General features: G+C 44.7%; 1 protein-coding gene across 2 annotated transcripts in view; it reads left to right on the forward strand.

Annotated features, from left to right (window-relative positions):
• Positions 1-18,782, forward strand: part of tat (tyrosine aminotransferase) — an 82,941-nt gene that overhangs the window by 40,602 nt on the left and 23,557 nt on the right. For both annotated transcript variants that reach the window (XM_087995639.1, XM_043706456.2), the window contains exon 9: positions 16,571-16,699. In XM_087995639.1, coding sequence (XP_087851765.1) covers positions 16,571-16,699 — 129 coding nt within the window. The remainder of the gene's footprint in view (positions 1-16,570; positions 16,700-18,782) is intronic.

Genomic DNA, 18,782 nt, shown 5'->3' on the forward strand with positions numbered 1-18,782 from the left:
AGCCAGGAGGAAACATGAGAAGTTGTTGGCGGATAGGATCAGGGTAAACCCTAAGGCTTTCTATAGGTATTTAAGGAATAAAAGAATGACGAGAGTAAGATTAGGGCTGAAAATGTGTTGCTGGAAAAGTGCAGCAGATCAGACAGCATCCAAGGAGCAGGAGAATCGACGTTTCGGGCGTGAGCCCTTCTTCAGGAATCAGATGCTCTGATCTCCAGCATCTGCAGTCCTCATTTTCTCCGAGAGTAAGGTTACGGCTAATCAAGGACAGTAGTGGGAAGTTGTGTGTGGAGTCAGAGGAGATAGGGGAAGCACTTAATGAATATTTTTCAACAGTATTCACTCTAGAAAACGACAATGTTGTCGAGGAGAATACTGAGATACAGGCTACTAGACAAGGTGGGATTGAGGTTCACAAGGAAGCGGTATTAGAAATCCTGCAGAGTGTGAAAATAGATAAGTCCCCTGGGCCGGATGGGATTTATCCTAGGATCCTCTGGGAAGCCAGGGAGGAGATTGCCGAGCCTTTGGCATTGATCTTTAAATCGTCATTGTCTACAGGAATAGTGCCAGAAGACTGGAGGATAGTAAATGTGGGTCCCCTGTTCAAGAAGGGGAGTAGAGACAACCCTGGTAATTATAGACCAGTGAGCCTTACTTCAGTTGTTGGTAAAGTGTTGGAAAAGGTTATAAGAAATAGGATTTATAATCATCTAGAAAATAATAATTTGATTAGGGATAGTCAGCATGGTTTTGTGAAGGGTAAGTTGTGCCTCACAAACCTTACTGAGTTCTTTGAGAAGGTGACCAAACAGGTAGATGAGAGTAAACCGGTTGATGTGGTGTATATTGATTTCAGCAAGGTGTTCAATAAGGTTCCCCACAGTAGGCTATTGTACAAAATGCAGAAGAATGGGATTGTGGGAGATATAGCAGTTTGGATCAGTAATTGGCTTGCTGAAAGAAGACAGAGGGTGGTAGTTGATGGGAAATGTTCATCCTGGAGTCCAGTTACCAGTGGTGTACCACAAGGGTCGGTTTTGGGTCCACTGCTGTTCGTCATTTTTATAAATGACCTGGATGTGGAAGCTTTGGAAAGGGTGCAGAGGAGATTTACTAGGATGTTGCCTGGTATGGAGGGAAGGTCTTACAAGAAAAGGCTGAGGGACTTGAGGCTGTTTTCATTGGAGAGAAGAAGGTTGAGAGGTGACTTAATAGAGACATATAAGATAATCAGAGGGTTAGATAGGGTGGACAGGGAGAGCCTTTTTCCAAGTATGGTGACGGCGAGCACGAGGGGGCATAGCTTGAAATTGAGGGGTGAAAGATATAGGACAGATGTCGGAGGTAGTTTCTTTACTCTGAGAGTAGTAAGGATATGGAATGCTTTGCCTGCAATGGTAGTAAATTCACCAACTCTAAGTACATTTAAGTCATCATTGGACAAGCATATGGATGTACATGGAATAGTGTAGGTTAGATGGGCTTCAGATTGGTATGACAGGTCGGCGCAACATCGAGGGCCAAAGGGCCTGTACTGTGCTGTAATGTTCTATGTTCCAACTAAGGGGAACAGCTGCATCCTTATCCATTCTGTCTATGCCCCTCAATCTTGTACATCTCAATCAGATAGCCCCTCAGTCTTCTCAACAAAAACAACACCAGCCTAACTAACCTTTCCTCATAACTTAAATTTTCCATCCCAGGCAGCATTGAGGTGAATCTCCTTTGCACCCCCTCCAATATAATCACATCCTTCTTGGAATGTGACGACTAGAACTTCACACAGTAGTCTAGCTGTGGTTTCACCAAAGTTCTAAAGAACTCCAACATGACTTCCCTGCTTTTGTAATCTATGCCTTGCTTGATAAAGGCAAGTATCCCATATACCTCTTACACCACCCTACTGGCATGCCCTTCTTTCTGCCTTTATAGATCTATGGACAAGCACGTCAAGGTCCCTTTGTTCCACAGAACTTCTAGTGTCATACCATTCATTATATACTTTCTTGTCAAAGTATTCCTTCCAAAGTGTACCATCTCACATTTTTCACAGTTAAATTCCATCGATTATTTTCCAACATTTCCATCTTAAAATCAGTTTTTTTCTGACAGTCAACATGGTTTCATGGCCATAACTCAACTTCTAATTTATTGAAATCAAATTTCACCATCTGCCATGGTGAGATTCAAACCCGGGTCCCCAGAACATCACCAGGGTCTCCGTAGCACCAGGACCTCCCCTATATGCTGGAGGATGACCCACAATGCCCTTAGGTAGCAAATTCCAGGATTTTGACCCAGCAGCAGAGAAGGAACAGTGACATATTTCCAAGTCAGGATGATGAATGGCTTGAAGGGGAACTTGCAGTTTGTGGTGTTTCCATGTATCTCTGGTCCTTGTTTTTCTAGATGGAAGTGGGCTTGAGTTTGAATGATACTGTCTAAGGACCTTTCGTGAATTTTTGCAGTGCATTTTGTAGATTGTACACTGTGCTGATACGGAGTGGAGAAGCCAATCAATCAAGCTGCTTTTTCCTGGATGGTCAAGTTTCTTGAGTGTTGTTGGAGCTGACCCCATTCAGGCAGCTGAGGAGTATTCCATCATTCTTCCATCATTACATCCCCACTTCTGACCTTATGATGGACAGAAAATCATTGATGAAACAGCTGAAGATGGTTGCGCCTAGGACATTATCCTGAGAAACTTCTGCAGTGATATGCAGGAGCTCAAATGCCTGACCCCTAAAACCACAGTCATCTTCCTGTGTGCCAGGAATGACTCCAACCAGTGGAGAGTTCACCACCACGACCTATCGATTCCAGTTTTGTGAGGGCTCCTTATGCCACACTTGGTCAAATGCAGCAGTGATGTCAATGGATGTGACTTTTACCTCACCACTGGGATTCAGCTCTTTTGACCATGTTTGAAGAAAATCTGTAATGAGGTCAGGAGCAAAGTATCCCTGGCGGAACCCAAACTGGGCATTACTCAGCAGGTTATTGTTGAGCAGGTGCTGCTATATAGCACTATTGATGACCACCTTCCATCACTTTAATGATGATCAGAAGTAGATTGATGGGGCGTAATTCCAGGGTTTGATTTGTTCTGCTCTCCGTGTAAGGCATACATGGGCAATATTCCACATTGTTGGGTGGAAATCAGTATTGTAGCTGTACTATTGTCGGAATGTTGTCAGAGCCCATAACCTTTGCAGTATCCGGTGTCTCCAAGGTTTCTTGATGTCACATGGAGTGAATTGAATTGGCTGAGGGCTGGTTATCTGTAGTGCTGGGAACTTCTAGATGAGGTGAAGACAAATCATCCACTTGGAACTTCTGCTTGAAAATTGTTGAAAATGCTTTAGCCTGATCTTTTGCACTGATTGTTGTTCTCGTCCATCATTGAGGATGGTGATGTTTGTGGAGCCTCATTCTCCAGTGGGGTGTTTCAATGTCCACCACATTTCACAACAGGACGTGGTAGGACTGCAGAGCTTAGATCCGATCCATTGGTTACAGGATCGCTTAGCTGTATTTATCACTTGCTGCATATCCAGTTTGACATGCAGCAGTCCTGTTTGGTGGCATCAATTTGACATCTAATTTTCAGGTATGCTTGGTGCTGTTCCTGGCGTGATCTCCATTGAACCAGAGTTGATCCCCTAGCTTGATGGTAATGGCTGAGTGGGGGATATGCCGGGCCATGAGGTTACAGATTGTGCTGGAGTACAATTCTGTTGCTGTTGATGGATGCTCAGTTTTGAGCTGGTAGATCTGTTTGAAGTCTGTCCCATCTAGCACAGTGATAGTGCCACACAACACAATGGAGGGAATTCTCAATGTGAAGGTGGGACTTCATCGCCATAAGGGCAGTACGGTGGTCAGCCCTTATTGTCATTGTCAGATGTATCTGCAGTTGACAGATTGGTAAGAATGAGGTCAGGTATGTTTTTCTCGCTTGTTGGTTCCCTTACCACCTGCTGCTGACCCAGCCTAGCAGCTATCTCCTTCAGGACCCAAACAACTTGATCAATAGTGTTACTGCCGAGTCACCCTTGGTGGGAGACATTGAAATCCCCCACCAGAGTACTTTTTGTGCCCTTGCCAGTGCTTCCTCCAAGTGTTTTTCAACATGGATGGGAGGTACCCGTGGATTCATCAGCCGAGGGAGGATAGTACGTGGTAGTCAGCAGAAGGTTTCCTTGTCCGTGTTTAACCTGGAACCATGAGACGACATGGGGACTGGAATCAATGTTGAGGACTCCCAGGGAAATTCCCTCCTGATGGTATGCCACTGTGCCGTCATCTCTGCTAGGTCTGTCCTGCTGATGGACTGCACGTATCCAGAAATGGTGATGGTGGTGTCTGGGACATTATCTGTAAGATATGATTCCGTGAGTATGATTATGTCAGGCTGTTGCTTGACTAGTCTAAGACAGCTCTCCCAATGTTGGCACTAGTTCTCAGATTTAGTGTGGAGGACTTTGCAGGATCGGCAGGGCTGTTTGTGCCATCGGGAATGTAGGACCAATTTGAAACTAGGAATTGAGAGGGCTAAAAGGGGTCATGAGATATCTTTAGCAAAAAAGATTAAGGAAAATCCCAAAGCTTATTATTTATATATAAGGAGCAAGAGGTAACTAGAAAAAGGGTTGGCCTACTCAAGGACAAAGGAGGAAAGTTATGCGTGGGGCCAGAGAAAATAGATGAGATTCTTAATGAGTACGTTGCATTGGTATTCACTGGTAAATAGGCATAAGGAGGGAGGAAGTGATGGGTATTCTAAAAGGCATTAAGGTGGACATGTTCACAGGTCCAGATGGGATCTATCCCAGGTTACTGAGGGAAGTGAGAGAGGAAATAGTAGAGCTTTAAAGGATATCTTGAAAGCATCCTTGAACACGGATGAGATCCCAGAGGACTTGAGAATTGCCAATGTTGTCCCCTTGTTTAAGAAGAGTAGCAGGGACAATCCAGGTAATTACATACCTGTGAGCCTGATGTTAGTGGTAGAGAAGCTGCTGAGGGGTAGGATCTATTCCCATTTGGAAGAAAATGGGCTTATCAGTGATAAGCAGCATGGTTTTATGCAGGAAAGATCACGTCTTACCATCTTAATAGAATTCTTTGAGGAAGTGACAAAGTTGATCGATGAGGGAAGGGCTGTAGATGTCATTTACATGGACTTCAGTCAGGTGTTTGATAAGGTTCCCCATGGTAGGCTGGTGGAAGAGGTGAAGTTACATGAGATTCAGGGTGTACTAGCGAGATAGATAGAGAACTGGCTGGGCAACAAGAGACAGAGAGTAGTAAAGGAAGGGAGTTTCTCAAAATGGAGAACTGTGATCAGTGGTGTTCCACAGGGATCTGTGATAAGACCAATGTTTTTTGTGATTACATAAGTGATTTGGAGATAGGTACAGATGGTCTGATTAGCAAGTTTGCAGATGACACTAAGATTGGTGGAGTAGCAGATAGTGAAGGGGACTGTCAGAGAATACAGAGGAATACAGGTAGACTGGAGAGTTGGGCAGAGAAATGACAGATGGGAGTTGAATCTGGGCAAATGCGAGATGATGTACTTTGGAAGATCCAATTCAAGAGCGAATATATTAAATATATAAGTCCTTGGGAAAAATGATGTACAGAGAATCTATGTGTTCAGGCCCCTTGTTCCCTGAAGGTGGCAATGCAGGTCAGTGGTGTGGTCAAGAAGGCATATGGCATGCTTTCCTTCATTGGATGGAGTATTGAGTACAAGAGATGGCATGTCATGTTACAGTTGTGTAAGACTTTGGTTCGGCCACATTTGGAATACTGCATACAGTTCTGGTTGCCACATTACCAAAAGGTGTGGATGCTTTGGAGAAGGTGCAGAGAAGGTTCACCAGGATGTTGCCTGGTATGGAGGGCACTAGCTGTGAAGACAGGTTGAGTAGATTAGGATTATTTTCATTAGAAAGATGGAGGTTGAGGGGGGACCTGATAGAGGTCTACAAAATCATGACAGGTGTAGACAGGGTGGATAGCAAGACACTTTTTCCCAGAATGGGGGACTCAGTTACTAGGGATAACAAGTTGAAGGTGAGAGGGGACAAGTTTAGGGGAGATATGCATGGAAAGTTCTTTACACAAAGGGTGGCAGGTGCCTGGAACGCATTGCTAGCAGAGGTGGTAGAGGCGGGAACGATAGTTCCATTTGAGATGTATCTAGATAGATGGAGAAGAAAGTGAGGACTGTAGATGCTAGAGGTCAGATTCGAGAGTGTGGTGCTGGAAAAGCACAGCAGGTCAGGCAGCATCTGAGGAGCAGGAGAATCGATGCTTCAGACAAAAGCCCTTCATCAGGAATGAGGCTTTCCTCATTACTGATGAAGGGCTTTTGCCAGATACCTGAATAAGTAGAGAGCAAGGAGATACAAACCCTTAGAAAATAGGCGACAGGTTTTGACAGAGGATCTGGATCAGCACAGTCTTGGAGGGCCAAAAGACCTGAACTTGTGCTGTAATTCTCTTTGTTCTTTGTTCTTTACCGGTGACTAGCTCAATGTCAGGTGATCTGTCCTGTTTAGAACATAGAACATAGAACAATACAGCACAGAACAGGCCCTTCGGCCCACGATGTTGTGCCGAACATTTGTCCTAGCTTAAGCACCCATCCATGTACCTATCCAATTGCCACTTAAAGGTCACCAAAGATTCTGACTCTACCGCTCCCACAGGCAGCACATTCCATGCCCCCACCACTCTCTGGGTAAAGAACCTCCCCCTGACATCTCCCCTATACCTTCCACCCTTCACCTTAAATTTATGTCCCCTTGTAACATTCTGTTGTATCCGGGGAAAAAGTTTCTGACTGTCTACTCTATCTATTCCTCTGATCATCTTATAAACCTCTATCAAGTCACCCCTCATCCTTCGCTGTTCCAATGAGAAAAGGCCTTGCACTCTCAACCTATCCTCGTACGACCTATTCTCCATTCCAGGCAACATCCTGGTAAATCTTCTTTGCACCCTCTCCAAAGCTTCCACATCTTTCCTGAAGTGAGGCAACCAGAACTGCACACAGTACTCCAAATGTGGCCTAACCAAAGTCCTGTACAGTTGCAACATCACTTCACGACTCTTGAATTCAATCTCTCTTCTAATGAACGCTAATACACCATAGGCCTTCTTACAAGCTCTATCCACCTGAGTGGCAACTTTCAAAGATCTATGAACATAGACCCCAAGATCCGTCTGTTCCTCCACCTCACTCAGAACCCTACCGTTAACCCTGTATTCTGCATTCTTATTTGTCTTTCCAAAATGGACAACCTCACACTTGGCAGGGTTGAACTCCATCTGCCACTCCTCATTTCTTTTAATTTCTTCATTGTATCAATCACTACAAAGTCTCAACAAATGAATGAAACTGAATCATAAGGCCATAAGACCATTAGATTTAGGAGCAGAATTGGGCCATTCAACCCATTGAGTTTGCTCTGATATTCGATTATGACTGATATATTTCTCAAGTACATTCTCCTGCCTTCTACCTGTAAATCTTGATCATCTCACTAACCATCCCTCTGTGGCAATGAGTTCCACAGATTAACCATTCTGGCTGAAGAAATTCCTCCTCATCTCAGTTCTAAAAGGCCATCTCTTCACCCTAAGACGTTACCCTGAAGTCTTCGTCTTTCTGACTAGTGGAAACACCTTCTCCATGTCGTGTCTATGCAGGCCTCTCAGTATTCTCCAAGTTGCAGTCAGATTTTGTCCTCATCCTTCTAAGCATTGAATACAGATCAGAGTCCTCAGCCACTCCTCATATGACAAGAATCACCCCAGGATCATTCAAGTAAATTCAGCACATAGAACATAGACTATAGAATACTACAGCATAGTACAGGCCCTTCAGCCCTCGATGTTGTGCCAACCTTTTATCTATGCTAAGATCAAACATACATAGAGCACAGAACATAGAACAATACAGCACAGAATAAGCCCTTCAGCCCTCGATGTTGCACCGACCTGTGAGCTAATACTAAGCCCAACACTACCCAATCTGCATCCATGTGCTTATCCAAAGATTGGTTAAATGTCCCTATTGTGGCTGAGCTAACTACATTGGCAGGCAGGGCATTCCACGCCCTTACCACTCTCTGCGTAAAGAACCTGCCTCTGACATCTGTCTCAAACCTATCACCCCTCAATTTGTAGCTGTGCCCCCTCATACAAGCTGACGTCATCATCTCAGGAAAAAGACTTTTACTGTCTACCCTATCTAAGCCTCTGATCGTCCTGTATATCTCTGTCAAATCCCTTCTTAGTCTTCTTCTTTCCAATGAGAACAGACCCAAGTCTCTCAGCCTTTCCTCATAAGACCTTCCCTCCAGACCAGGCAACATCCTGGTAAATCTCCTCTGCACCTTTTCCAATGTTTCCACATCCTTCCTGTAATGGGCCGACCAGAACTATACACAATATTCCAAGTGCGGCCGCACTAGCGTTTTGTATAGTTGCAGCATGACATCACAGCTCAGGAACTCAATCCCTCTACCAATAAAGCCTAACACACTGTATACCTTCTTAACAGCACTATCAACCTGGGCGGCAGCTTTCAGGGATCTATTCACATGGACTCCAAGATCCCTTTGCACATCCACACTACCAAGAATCTTTCCATTAACTCAGTACTCTGCCTTCCTGTTATTCTTCCCAAAGTGAATTACCTCTCAGTTATCTGCATTGAACTCCATTTGCCACCTCAATTCTGCAGTTTATCCAAGTACCCCTGCAACCTGCAACCTGCAACATTCTTCCACACTGTCCACTACTCCACCAACATTAGTGTCATCTGCAAATTTACTAACCTGTCCACCTATGTCTGCGTCCAAGTCAATTATAAAAATGACAAACAGCAAAGGTCCCAAAACAGATCCTGGTAGCACACCACTAGCAACCAGGCTGAATATTTTCCATCAACCACCACTCACTGACTTCTTACAGAAAGCCAGTTTATAATCCAAACTGCTCGAACAAAGAACAAAGAAAACTTACAGCCCAGGAACAGGCCCTTCAGCCCTCCAAGCCAGAGCTGATCCAAATCCATTGTCTAAACCTGTCGCCCATTTCCTAAGTATCTGTATCCCTCTGCTCCCCACCTACTCACGCATCTGTCCAGACGCATCTTAAATGAATCTACCGTGCCTGCCTCTACTACCTCTGCTGGCACCACGTTCCAGACACCCACCACCCTCTGTGTGAAGTACTTACCGTGTGCATCCCCCACAAACTTTCCACCTCTTGTGGGCGGCACGGTGGCACAGTGGTTAGCACTGCTGCCTCACAGCGCCTGAGACCCGGGTTCAATTCCCGCCTCAGGCGACTGACTGTGTGGAGTTTGCACTTTCTCCCTGTGTCTGCGTGGGTTTCCTCCGGGTGCTTCCTCCCACAGTCCAAAGATGTGCAGCTCAGGTGAATTGGCCATGAAAACTTGCCCGTAGTGTTAGGTAAGGGGCAGGGGTGAGTTGCGCTTCGGCGGGTCGGTGTGGACTTGTTGGGCCGAAGGGCCTGTTTCCACGCTGTAATGTAATCTAAAAATGTAATGTAATCTAAAATCTCTTACCTTGAAAGCGTGACCTCTCGTTACTGAATCCTTCACACTGGGAAAAAGCTTATCTCCATCTACCCTGTCTATACCCTTCATGATTTTGTAAACCTCAAACAGGTCCCCCCTCAATCTCCTTTTTCCTAACGAAAACAAACCGAACCTACTCAAACTCTCTTCATAGCTAGCACCTTCCATACCAGGCAACATCCTCATAAATCTTCTCTGCACCTTCTCCAAAGTGTCCACATCCTTTTGGTAATGTGGTGACCAGAACTGTACACAGTATTCTAAATGTGGCCGAATCAATGTCATGTACAATTTTAACATGACCTGCCAGCTCTTATACTCAATACCCTATCTGATGAAGGCAAGCATACCATATGCCTTCTTGACCACTCCATCCACCAGTGCGGCAACCTTCAGGGTACAATGGACCTGCACTCCCAGATCTCTCTGCCCATCAACTTTTCCCAAGGCTCTTCCATTCATTGTAAAATTCGTTCTAGAATTAGACTTCACAAAATGCATCACCTCACATTTGTCTGGATTGAACTCCATCTGCCACTTCTCCGTCCATCTGTCCAGTCTATCTATATCCTCCTGTATTCTTTGACAGTCCCCTCTGCTTTCTGCTACTCCACCAATCTGCGTGTCATCTGTAAACTTGCTGATCATACCAACAGTGCCCTCTTCCAGATCATTTGTGTATATCACAAACAACAGTGGCCCCAACACTGATCCCTGTGGAACACCACCGGTCACCTTTCTCCAATTCGAGAAACTTCCTTCAACTACTACTCTCTGTCTCCTGTTGCTCAACCAGTTCTTTATCCACTCTGCACACCATGTGACTTCACTTTCTCTATTAGTTTACGATGGGGAACCTTATCAAACGCCTTACTAAAGTCCATGTATATGACGTGTACAGCCCTTCCTTCATCTATCAACTTGGTCACTTCCTCAAAGAACTCTATTAAGTCGGTAAGGCACAATCTCCCCCACACAAAACCATGTTGCCTATCACTGATAAGCCCATTCTTTTCTAAATATAAATAGATCCTATCCCACAGTACGATCTCCAGCAACTTTCCCATCACTGACGTCAGGCTCACTGGTCTGTAGTTACCCAGAATATTCCTAATACCGTTATTGTACAGGGGGACAACATGAGCAACCCTCCAGATTACAGTGGTGCTGGAAAAGCACAGCAGGTCAGGCAGCATCCGAGGAGCAGGAAAATCGACATTTCGGGCAAAAGCCCTTCATCAGGAATGAGGCTGGGAGCCTCTGGGGTGGAGAGATAAATGAGAGGGATGTGGGGCTGGGGAGAAGGTAGCTAACAGTGCAGTAAGTGGGGATGAAGGTGATAGATCGGAGAGGAGGGTGGAGCGGATAAGTGGAAAGGAAAATTGGCAGGTAGGACAGGTCATGAGAATGGTGCCCAGGGGAACAAAAAGCAAAGAATATTTCAGCACAGGAACAGGCCCTTCCGCGCTCCAGGCCTGCACCAATCCAGATCCTCGACCTAAACCTGTCGCCTATTTTTTAAGGATCTGTATCCCTCTGCTCCCTGCTCATACATGTATTTGTCTAGATACATTTTAAATGACGCTATTATGCCCACCTCTACCACCTCCGCTGGCAATGCGTTCCAGACACCTACCACCCTCTACATAAAGAACTTTCCACTCATAACTCCATAAACTTTTCCCCTCTCACCTTCAACTCGTGACCCAAAGTAATTGAGTTTCCCAAATCTGGGAAAAAACTTCTTGCTATCCACTTTGTCTATACTTCTCATGACTTTGTAGACCTCAATCAGGTCCCCCCTCAACCTCTGTCTTTCTAATGAAAATAATCCTAATCTACTCAACCTCCCTCCATAGCTGTGCCCTAGTGAACATCCTGGTGAACCTCCTCTGCACCCTCTCCAAAGCATTGGATTACCCTCACTCTGGCCATCCTCTTGTTCCTCATATAAGTATAAAGTTCCTTGGGATTTTCCTTAATGCTGCTAACCTAGGCGTTTTCATGCCCCGTTCTAGCTCTCCTCAGTCCATTCTTCAGTTCCTTCCTGGCTAACCTGTTACTTTCTTGAGCCCTATCTGATGCTTGCATCCTCAAACTTAAGTAAACTTCCTTCTTCCTCTTGGCTAGATGTTCCACATCTATTGTCATCCAAGGTTCCTTCACCCTGCCGTCCCGCCTTGCCTCAGTGGGACAAACCTATTCAGCACTATCGGCAAGTGAGCCCTAAAGAACCTCCACATTTCTATCATGCAATTCCCTGCGAATATCTGCTCCCAATTTATGCTGCACAGTTCCTGCCTAATAGCCATGTAATTCCCCTCCCCCAATTAAATACTTTCCCATGGTGTCTGCTTTGATGTCTCACCATGACTAAGTAAAGGTCAGGGAATTGTGATCACTATCATTGAACTGCTGTCCCACCAAGAGATGTGACACCTGACCTGGTTCATTGTCAAGTACCAAATCCAATATGGCCTCCCCTTTAGTCGGCCTATCTACATATTGAATCAGGAATCCTTCCTGGACACATGACAAAATCTGCTCCATCCAAGCTATTTGTACTGAGGAGATACCAATAAATTTTAGGGAAGTTGAAGTCACCCATGACAACAACCCTGTTACTTTGGCACCTTTCCAAAATCTGTCTCCCAAATTGCTCCTCTGTGCAATTGGGGGGTCTATAGAAAACTCCCAATAAAGTGACTGTTCCTTTCCTGTTTCTGACTTCCACCCATACTGACTCAGTAGACAAACCCTCCTTGATGACTTCTCTTTCTACAGCTATGATACTATCCCTGATTAGCAATGCTACTCCCTGACCTCTTTTACCTCCTTCTTTATTCCTTTTGAAGCATCTAAACCCCGAACTTCCAACAACCATTCCTGCTCCTGTGATATCCATGTCTTCGTAATGGCCACAACATCGTACCTCCGAGTACTGATCCATGCTCTAAGTTCATCGCCCTTATCCCTGACACTTCTTGCATTAAAATAGACATACTTCAACCCATCACATTGACTGCAACTTTGCTCTATCAACTGTCTATCCTTCCACACAGACTCTCTGCACGCTGTATCTGTCGGTTCACCAGCTACCCCATTGTCTGATCTGTAGCTCCGGTTTCCATCCCCCTGCGAAACTAGTTTAAGCCCTCCCAAAGAGCTCTAGGAAACCACCTGCCCAGGATATTGTACCCTTCCAGTTCAGATGCAACCCGTCTTCCTTGTACAGATCCCACCTTCCCCAGAAGATATCCCAATGATTCACATATTTGAAGCCCTCCCTCCTGCACCAGCTCTGCATCCACATGTTCAGCTACACTCGCTCTATGTTCCTAGCCTAACTAGTCCATGGCATTGGTAGGAATCCTGAGATTACTACTCTGCTCATCCTACCTTTAAGCTTCCAACCTAACTCCCTACATGCATGTTTCAGGTCCTGAATCCCTTTCCTAGCTGTGTCATCGGTACCAATGTGTATCATGACTTCTGGCTGTTCTCCCTCCCCCTTAAGAATTTGTAGGCACGATCTGAGACATCCCTGCCCAGGCACCCGGGAGGCAACACACCATATAGGAGTCTCGCTCACGACCACAGAATCTCCTGTCTGTTCCTCTCACAACTGAATCTCCTATCACTGTTGCTCTCCTATTCTCACCCATTCCCTTCTGAGTTCAGAGCCAGGCTCAGTGTCAGAAACCTGACCACTGTGGCTTTCTCTGGTGGGTCGCTGACCCCCACAGTGTCCAAAGGGATACACTTATTATTGATGGGAATGGGCAGAGAGGATCCTTGCACTGTCTGCCTATTCCCTTTCCCTCTCCTGACAGTTACCCAGCTACCCTTATCCTGTAACTTAGGTGTGACTACATCCCCATAACTCCTCTCTATCACCCCTTCAGCCTCCCAAATGATACGAAGTTCATCCAGCTCCAGTTCCTATTCCCTTATGCGGTCTATGAGGAGCTGAGGTTGAGTGCACTTCTTGCAGGTGACGTCAGCAAAGACACTAGTGGTGACCCTTACCTCCTGCATCCTGCAAGAGGAATATGCAACTGCCCTAGCCTCCATCCCCTCTGTTTTAAATTGCCAAAAGAGATTTTAAAAATCCCTCCCTTACCAACCCTCCTCACAGAGTCTTTTATTTTGGTTAGAGGAGGAAGGCAGGTATCTAATGACATCCTTCATTAGATACAGGGCCCAAAAATGCTCGCAATATTCCAAAGGTGGTCTGACCAGAGCCTTACAAATCCTCAGCAGTACACCTCTGCTCTTGTTTTCTTTGCCCACTCACTTATTCTGTCCAAATCTGTCTTCAGCCTCTGCGCTTCCTCAACACTCCCTGTCCCTCCACCTATCTTTGTGTCATCTGCAAACCTAGCAACAATGCCATAAGTTCCTTCATCCAGATCATCCAGGATAGACAAACTACACACCTATCAATCCCTCATTACTTACATCTGGGGATAAGTGCAAAAATTGGGAGAGCTGCCTCAGCCAAGCCACACACCATCCTGACTTGGAAATATATCACCATTCCTTCACTATTGCTGGGGTGTCAAAATTCTGGAATTCCTTCCTTAAGAATATTGTGGGTTCATGTACAGTACATAGACAGTAGTATTTCAAAAAGACAGCTCTCTACCATCTTCTCAATGACAACCAGAAGTGGGCAATAAATGCTAGCCGATCCAGCGACATAAGTGAATTGATGAAAAGGTATTGCTTGATAGCACTGTTGACAATACCTGCCATCACTTCACTGATTATCAAGAGTACACTGAGGGAGCATTAATTGGCTGGGTAAGATTTGACCTATTTTTGATGTACAGGACATAACTAGGCACAATGTTGAGACTGTATTGAAACTGTTTGGCTGTGTGTTTAGCAAGGTTTGGAGCAATGTACTATCACTGGAATATTGTCAAGGCCCTACTCTTTGCAGTATCCAGTGCCTTCAACTGCTTCTTGGAATCTCTACTCTGATCAGGCCCCTTATAATTTTGAAAACCTCTATCCAATCTTCTCACATCCTTCGCCCTTCCAAGGAATATAGTTTTAACCTCTCCACCTATCCTCATAACTGAAGTTTCTCATCTCTGGAACCATTCCTGTAAGTCTCTTCTGCATATCAATAGCAAGTATTGGGGCAGCACAGTGTCTCAGTGGTTAGCACTGCTACCTTGCAGCACCAAGGTCCTAGGCTCGATCCCAGCCTCAGGTGACTGTCTGTGTGGAGTTTGCACATTCTCCCCGTGTCTGTGTGGGTTTCCTCCGAGTGCTCTGGTTTCCTCCCACAGTCACAAAGATGTGCAGGTCAGGTGAATTGGCTATGTTAAATTGCCCGTAGTGTTAGGTTCATTAATCAGAAGGAGATGGGTCTGGGTGGGTTACTCTTCGGAGGGTCGGTGTGGACCTGTTGGGCCGAAGGGCCTGTTTCCACACTTTAGGGAATCTAATCTAGCTAAGTAACATTTGTGCAACACAAGTGCTTGGAAATGACCATCTCTACTGAGAGAATCTAATCATTTCCTTTTGATATTCAGTGATATTAACATTGCTGACTCCCCTACAATCAACAACCTTAGGAATTATCATTGACCAGAAAATGAACTGAATCAGCCATTAATTACTTGGCTGCAAGGGCAAGTCAGATAATAGAAATCATGCAGTGAGAAATTTGCCTTCTGACTCCCCTGAGATAATCCACTACGGGAAACGCAAGTCAGGAGTGTAATGGGAGACTCCCTACTTGCTTGGATGAGTGAAGATCCAACAACATTCAAGAAGCTTGACACCATCTTTAATAAAGCAGCCCTCTTGATTAGCACCACTTTCAGAAACATCCATTCCTTCTACCACTGCAGCAGAATGTATTATCTACAAGATGCACTGTAGAAATTTGCCAATGCACCTTGATTTTTCCAGAGAAATTCTGTCTTCTGGCTGTTCTTAATTCACCCAGATTTTTTCCATGTGACTGTCAATATTATCCCAAATAATTGTTTCAAGAAATTTCCACACTCATGAAGTTAAACTGACTTGTCTTTAATTGGTAGGCTTATTCTTAAATCTTTTTAAAATAAGGTTATGACATTTCTCGTCATCTTGGCACTGTCCCTGAATCTAGAGAAAATTGAAAGATTATTGCCAGTACTTCTGCAGTTTTCACTGTCATCTCCTTCATTATCCTTATTGCATCTCACCTGGCCTCAGCGCACCCCAACCTCTGGTTGATCCTTCTCCCTTAGAAGGATGTCATAAGCTGCTCGATGACATCCTTCATGTCTCAAAATTTCTCAACTTGAGAACAGAAACCTTACCATCCAAAGAGACACAGCAATTTGCCCACATAATGCAATGTGTATTTAACTATTTGCAAATAGTCATTTTGTTGGACATGGCTTAATTATCGTTAAGAAAGGCCACATTTTGTCAAAGTTTTTCACTTTGCACTCATCAGAGCAATTCACATGAATACCAATTCAAGGGGAAAACCTGCATTTATATTGTATGAGAGGACAGTGCCGATTGGTTAGTAAGTGATCTCTGATTGGGAGACAAATTGCAATATAGAATGTACCCGTTAATGATGTTTGACTGTTAATAGTCAGGCAGTTTTAAATTTTTAAACATGGATGATTGATTCTGATTGGTCAAAGCATTGCCCTGAGCTTTGATAAAATGTGTCTTTTTCTCATTAAACGTAAATTAATTATTTAGCCAGTGTTGTGGCTAAATGTAGGATGAATTGTATAAGATGCAAACTGAACCAATAATTTGTTCCAGAGTGATGCTGGAAAAGCATAGCAGGCCAGGCAGCTTCCGGGCTCCTCGGATGCTACCTGGCCTGCCGTGCTTTCCCAGCATCACTCTGATCTAAACTCTGGTTTCCAGCATCTGCAGTCCTCACTTTTGCCTAATAATTTGTTCCAACAGATTCGAGCTGGCTTAGTCTCTTTGAGTCAAAGAACTCTTGGCCCTTGCACAATTGTACAAGGAGCACTGGAAAATATTCTGAACAAAACACCTGAAGAGTTTTATGATGGAACCATCAGCTTCCTGAAGGTAATGATGTGCTAATTGTCAATCCCAAAGTTTGAGTGGCCTCTGACCTGCACAGAAGTTGGGCAGCGAGACCATTGAGTCAGTGCTGGCTCCCTGTCAAGCAATCGAGTCAGTGTATGTCTTTCACTGTACCCCAACCAGGAAGGTTTCTTCCCTCAGGTGATGAGCCAATCTTCATTCATAACTCTTTTTTATCTATTTATTTGTGGGATTTGGGCATCACAGGCTGGTCAGTATTTATTGCCCATCCCTACTTGCCCATGTGAAGGTGAGTTACCTTCTTGAACTGCTGCAGTCCACTTGATGTGGGTTGATTCACAATGCCCTTAGGAAAAGAATTCCAGAATTTTGACCCAGTAACAGTGAAGAAATGGTAATACATTTCCAAGTCAGGATGGTGAGTAGTTTCAAGGGGAACTTGGAGGTGGTGGTGTTTCCATGTATCTGCTGACCTTGTCCTTCTAGATGGAAGTGGTCATGGGTTTGGAAGGTGCTGTCTGAGGATCTTTGGTGAGTATCTGCATTGCATCTTGTAGATACACACACTGCTGCTACTGAGCGTTGGTGGTGAAGGAAGTGGATGCTTGTGAATGTGGTGCCAATCAAGCAGGCTGCCTTGTCCTGGATGGTATCAAGCTTATTGAATGTTGTTAGGCTGCATTCATCCAGTCAAATGGGGAGTATTCTATCACACTCCTGACTTGTGCCTTGTAGATTGTGGACAGGGTTTCAGGAGTCAGGAGGTGAGTTACTCACTGCAGTATTCCAACCCTCTGACCTGTTGTTTTTATGTGGGGAGTCCAGTTGAGTTTCTGATCAATGATAACCCCCCCCCAAGATATTGATAGTGGGGGATTCAGGATTGGTAACACCATTGAATGTCAAGAGGCAGTGGTTAGAGTGTCTCTTATTGGTGATGGTTATAGCCTGACATTTGTGTGGCACAAATGTCACTTGTCACTTGTCAGACCAAGCCTGGATATTGTCTCAATCTTGTTGTATTTAAATATGCACTGCTTCAGTGTCTGAGGAGTTGCGAATGGTGCTGAACATTGTGCAATCATTGGCAAATATCCCCACTTCTGACCTTATAATGGTGGCAAAGGCATTGATGAAGCAGCTGAAGTTGGTTGGGCCGAAGACACTACCCTGAGGGACTCCTGCAGAGATGTCCTGGAGCTGAGATGACTAACCTCCAGCAACCATAATCATTTTCCTATGTGTCAAGTATGACTCCAACGACTAGAGAGTTTGCCCCTGATAACCATTGATTCCAGTTTTGCTTGGGCTCCTTGATGCCATACCCAATTCAATGCAGCCTTGATGTCAAAGGCTGTCACTCTCACCTCCCCATGTTTGAACCAAAGCTGTAATGAGATCAGGAACTGAGTGACCCTGGGGGAACCCAAACTGGGCATAACTGAGCAGGTTATTGCTGAGCAGCTGCTGCTTGATAGCACTGTTGACGACACCTTCCATCACCTTACTGATGGTCGAGAGTGGACTGATGGGGCAGTAATTGGCTGGGTTGGATTTGCCCTGCTTTTTGTGTCCAGAACATACCTGCAAAATTTTCCACATTGTCAGGTAGATGCTAGTTTTGGAACTGCACTGGAACAGCTCGGCTAGGGGAGCGGCAAGTTCTGCAGCACGATTCTTCAGGTACTATTGCCAGAATGTTGTCAGGGCCCATAACCTTTGCAGTATCCAGTGTCTCCAACAATCTAGTGAATTGGCTGAAGACTAGTATCTATAACGCTGGGGACCACTGGAGGAGGCAGACATGGATTATCCACTCAGCATTTCTGGCTAAAAGTTTCTGGCATAAAATGTTTTTTTTCAGATACCGAGATCACTAACAACCAATTTATATCAGTGTTTTTTAAAGATCTAACAACAGGTTTCTTAATAAAAGCAATTATTACTCCTTCAACATAAGCCTTATTCATAAAGATGCAATCATTAGTTCACACACATAGTCAGTAAAGTAACAGTATAAATGTTTATCTTTCTAAATAACCCAAAACACACACAATATTGTTCAATGTTTTAAGGCCAGAATAGATAGAGTTTCAGTCTCTCA

This window comes from Chiloscyllium plagiosum, unplaced genomic scaffold (genome assembly GCF_037043375.1).
Source record: "Chiloscyllium plagiosum isolate Xiang-an unplaced genomic scaffold, Cpla_swu_hap1 HiC_scaffold_17, whole genome shotgun sequence".
In the NCBI taxonomy this organism is placed as follows: domain Eukaryota; kingdom Metazoa; phylum Chordata; class Chondrichthyes; order Orectolobiformes; family Hemiscylliidae; genus Chiloscyllium; species Chiloscyllium plagiosum.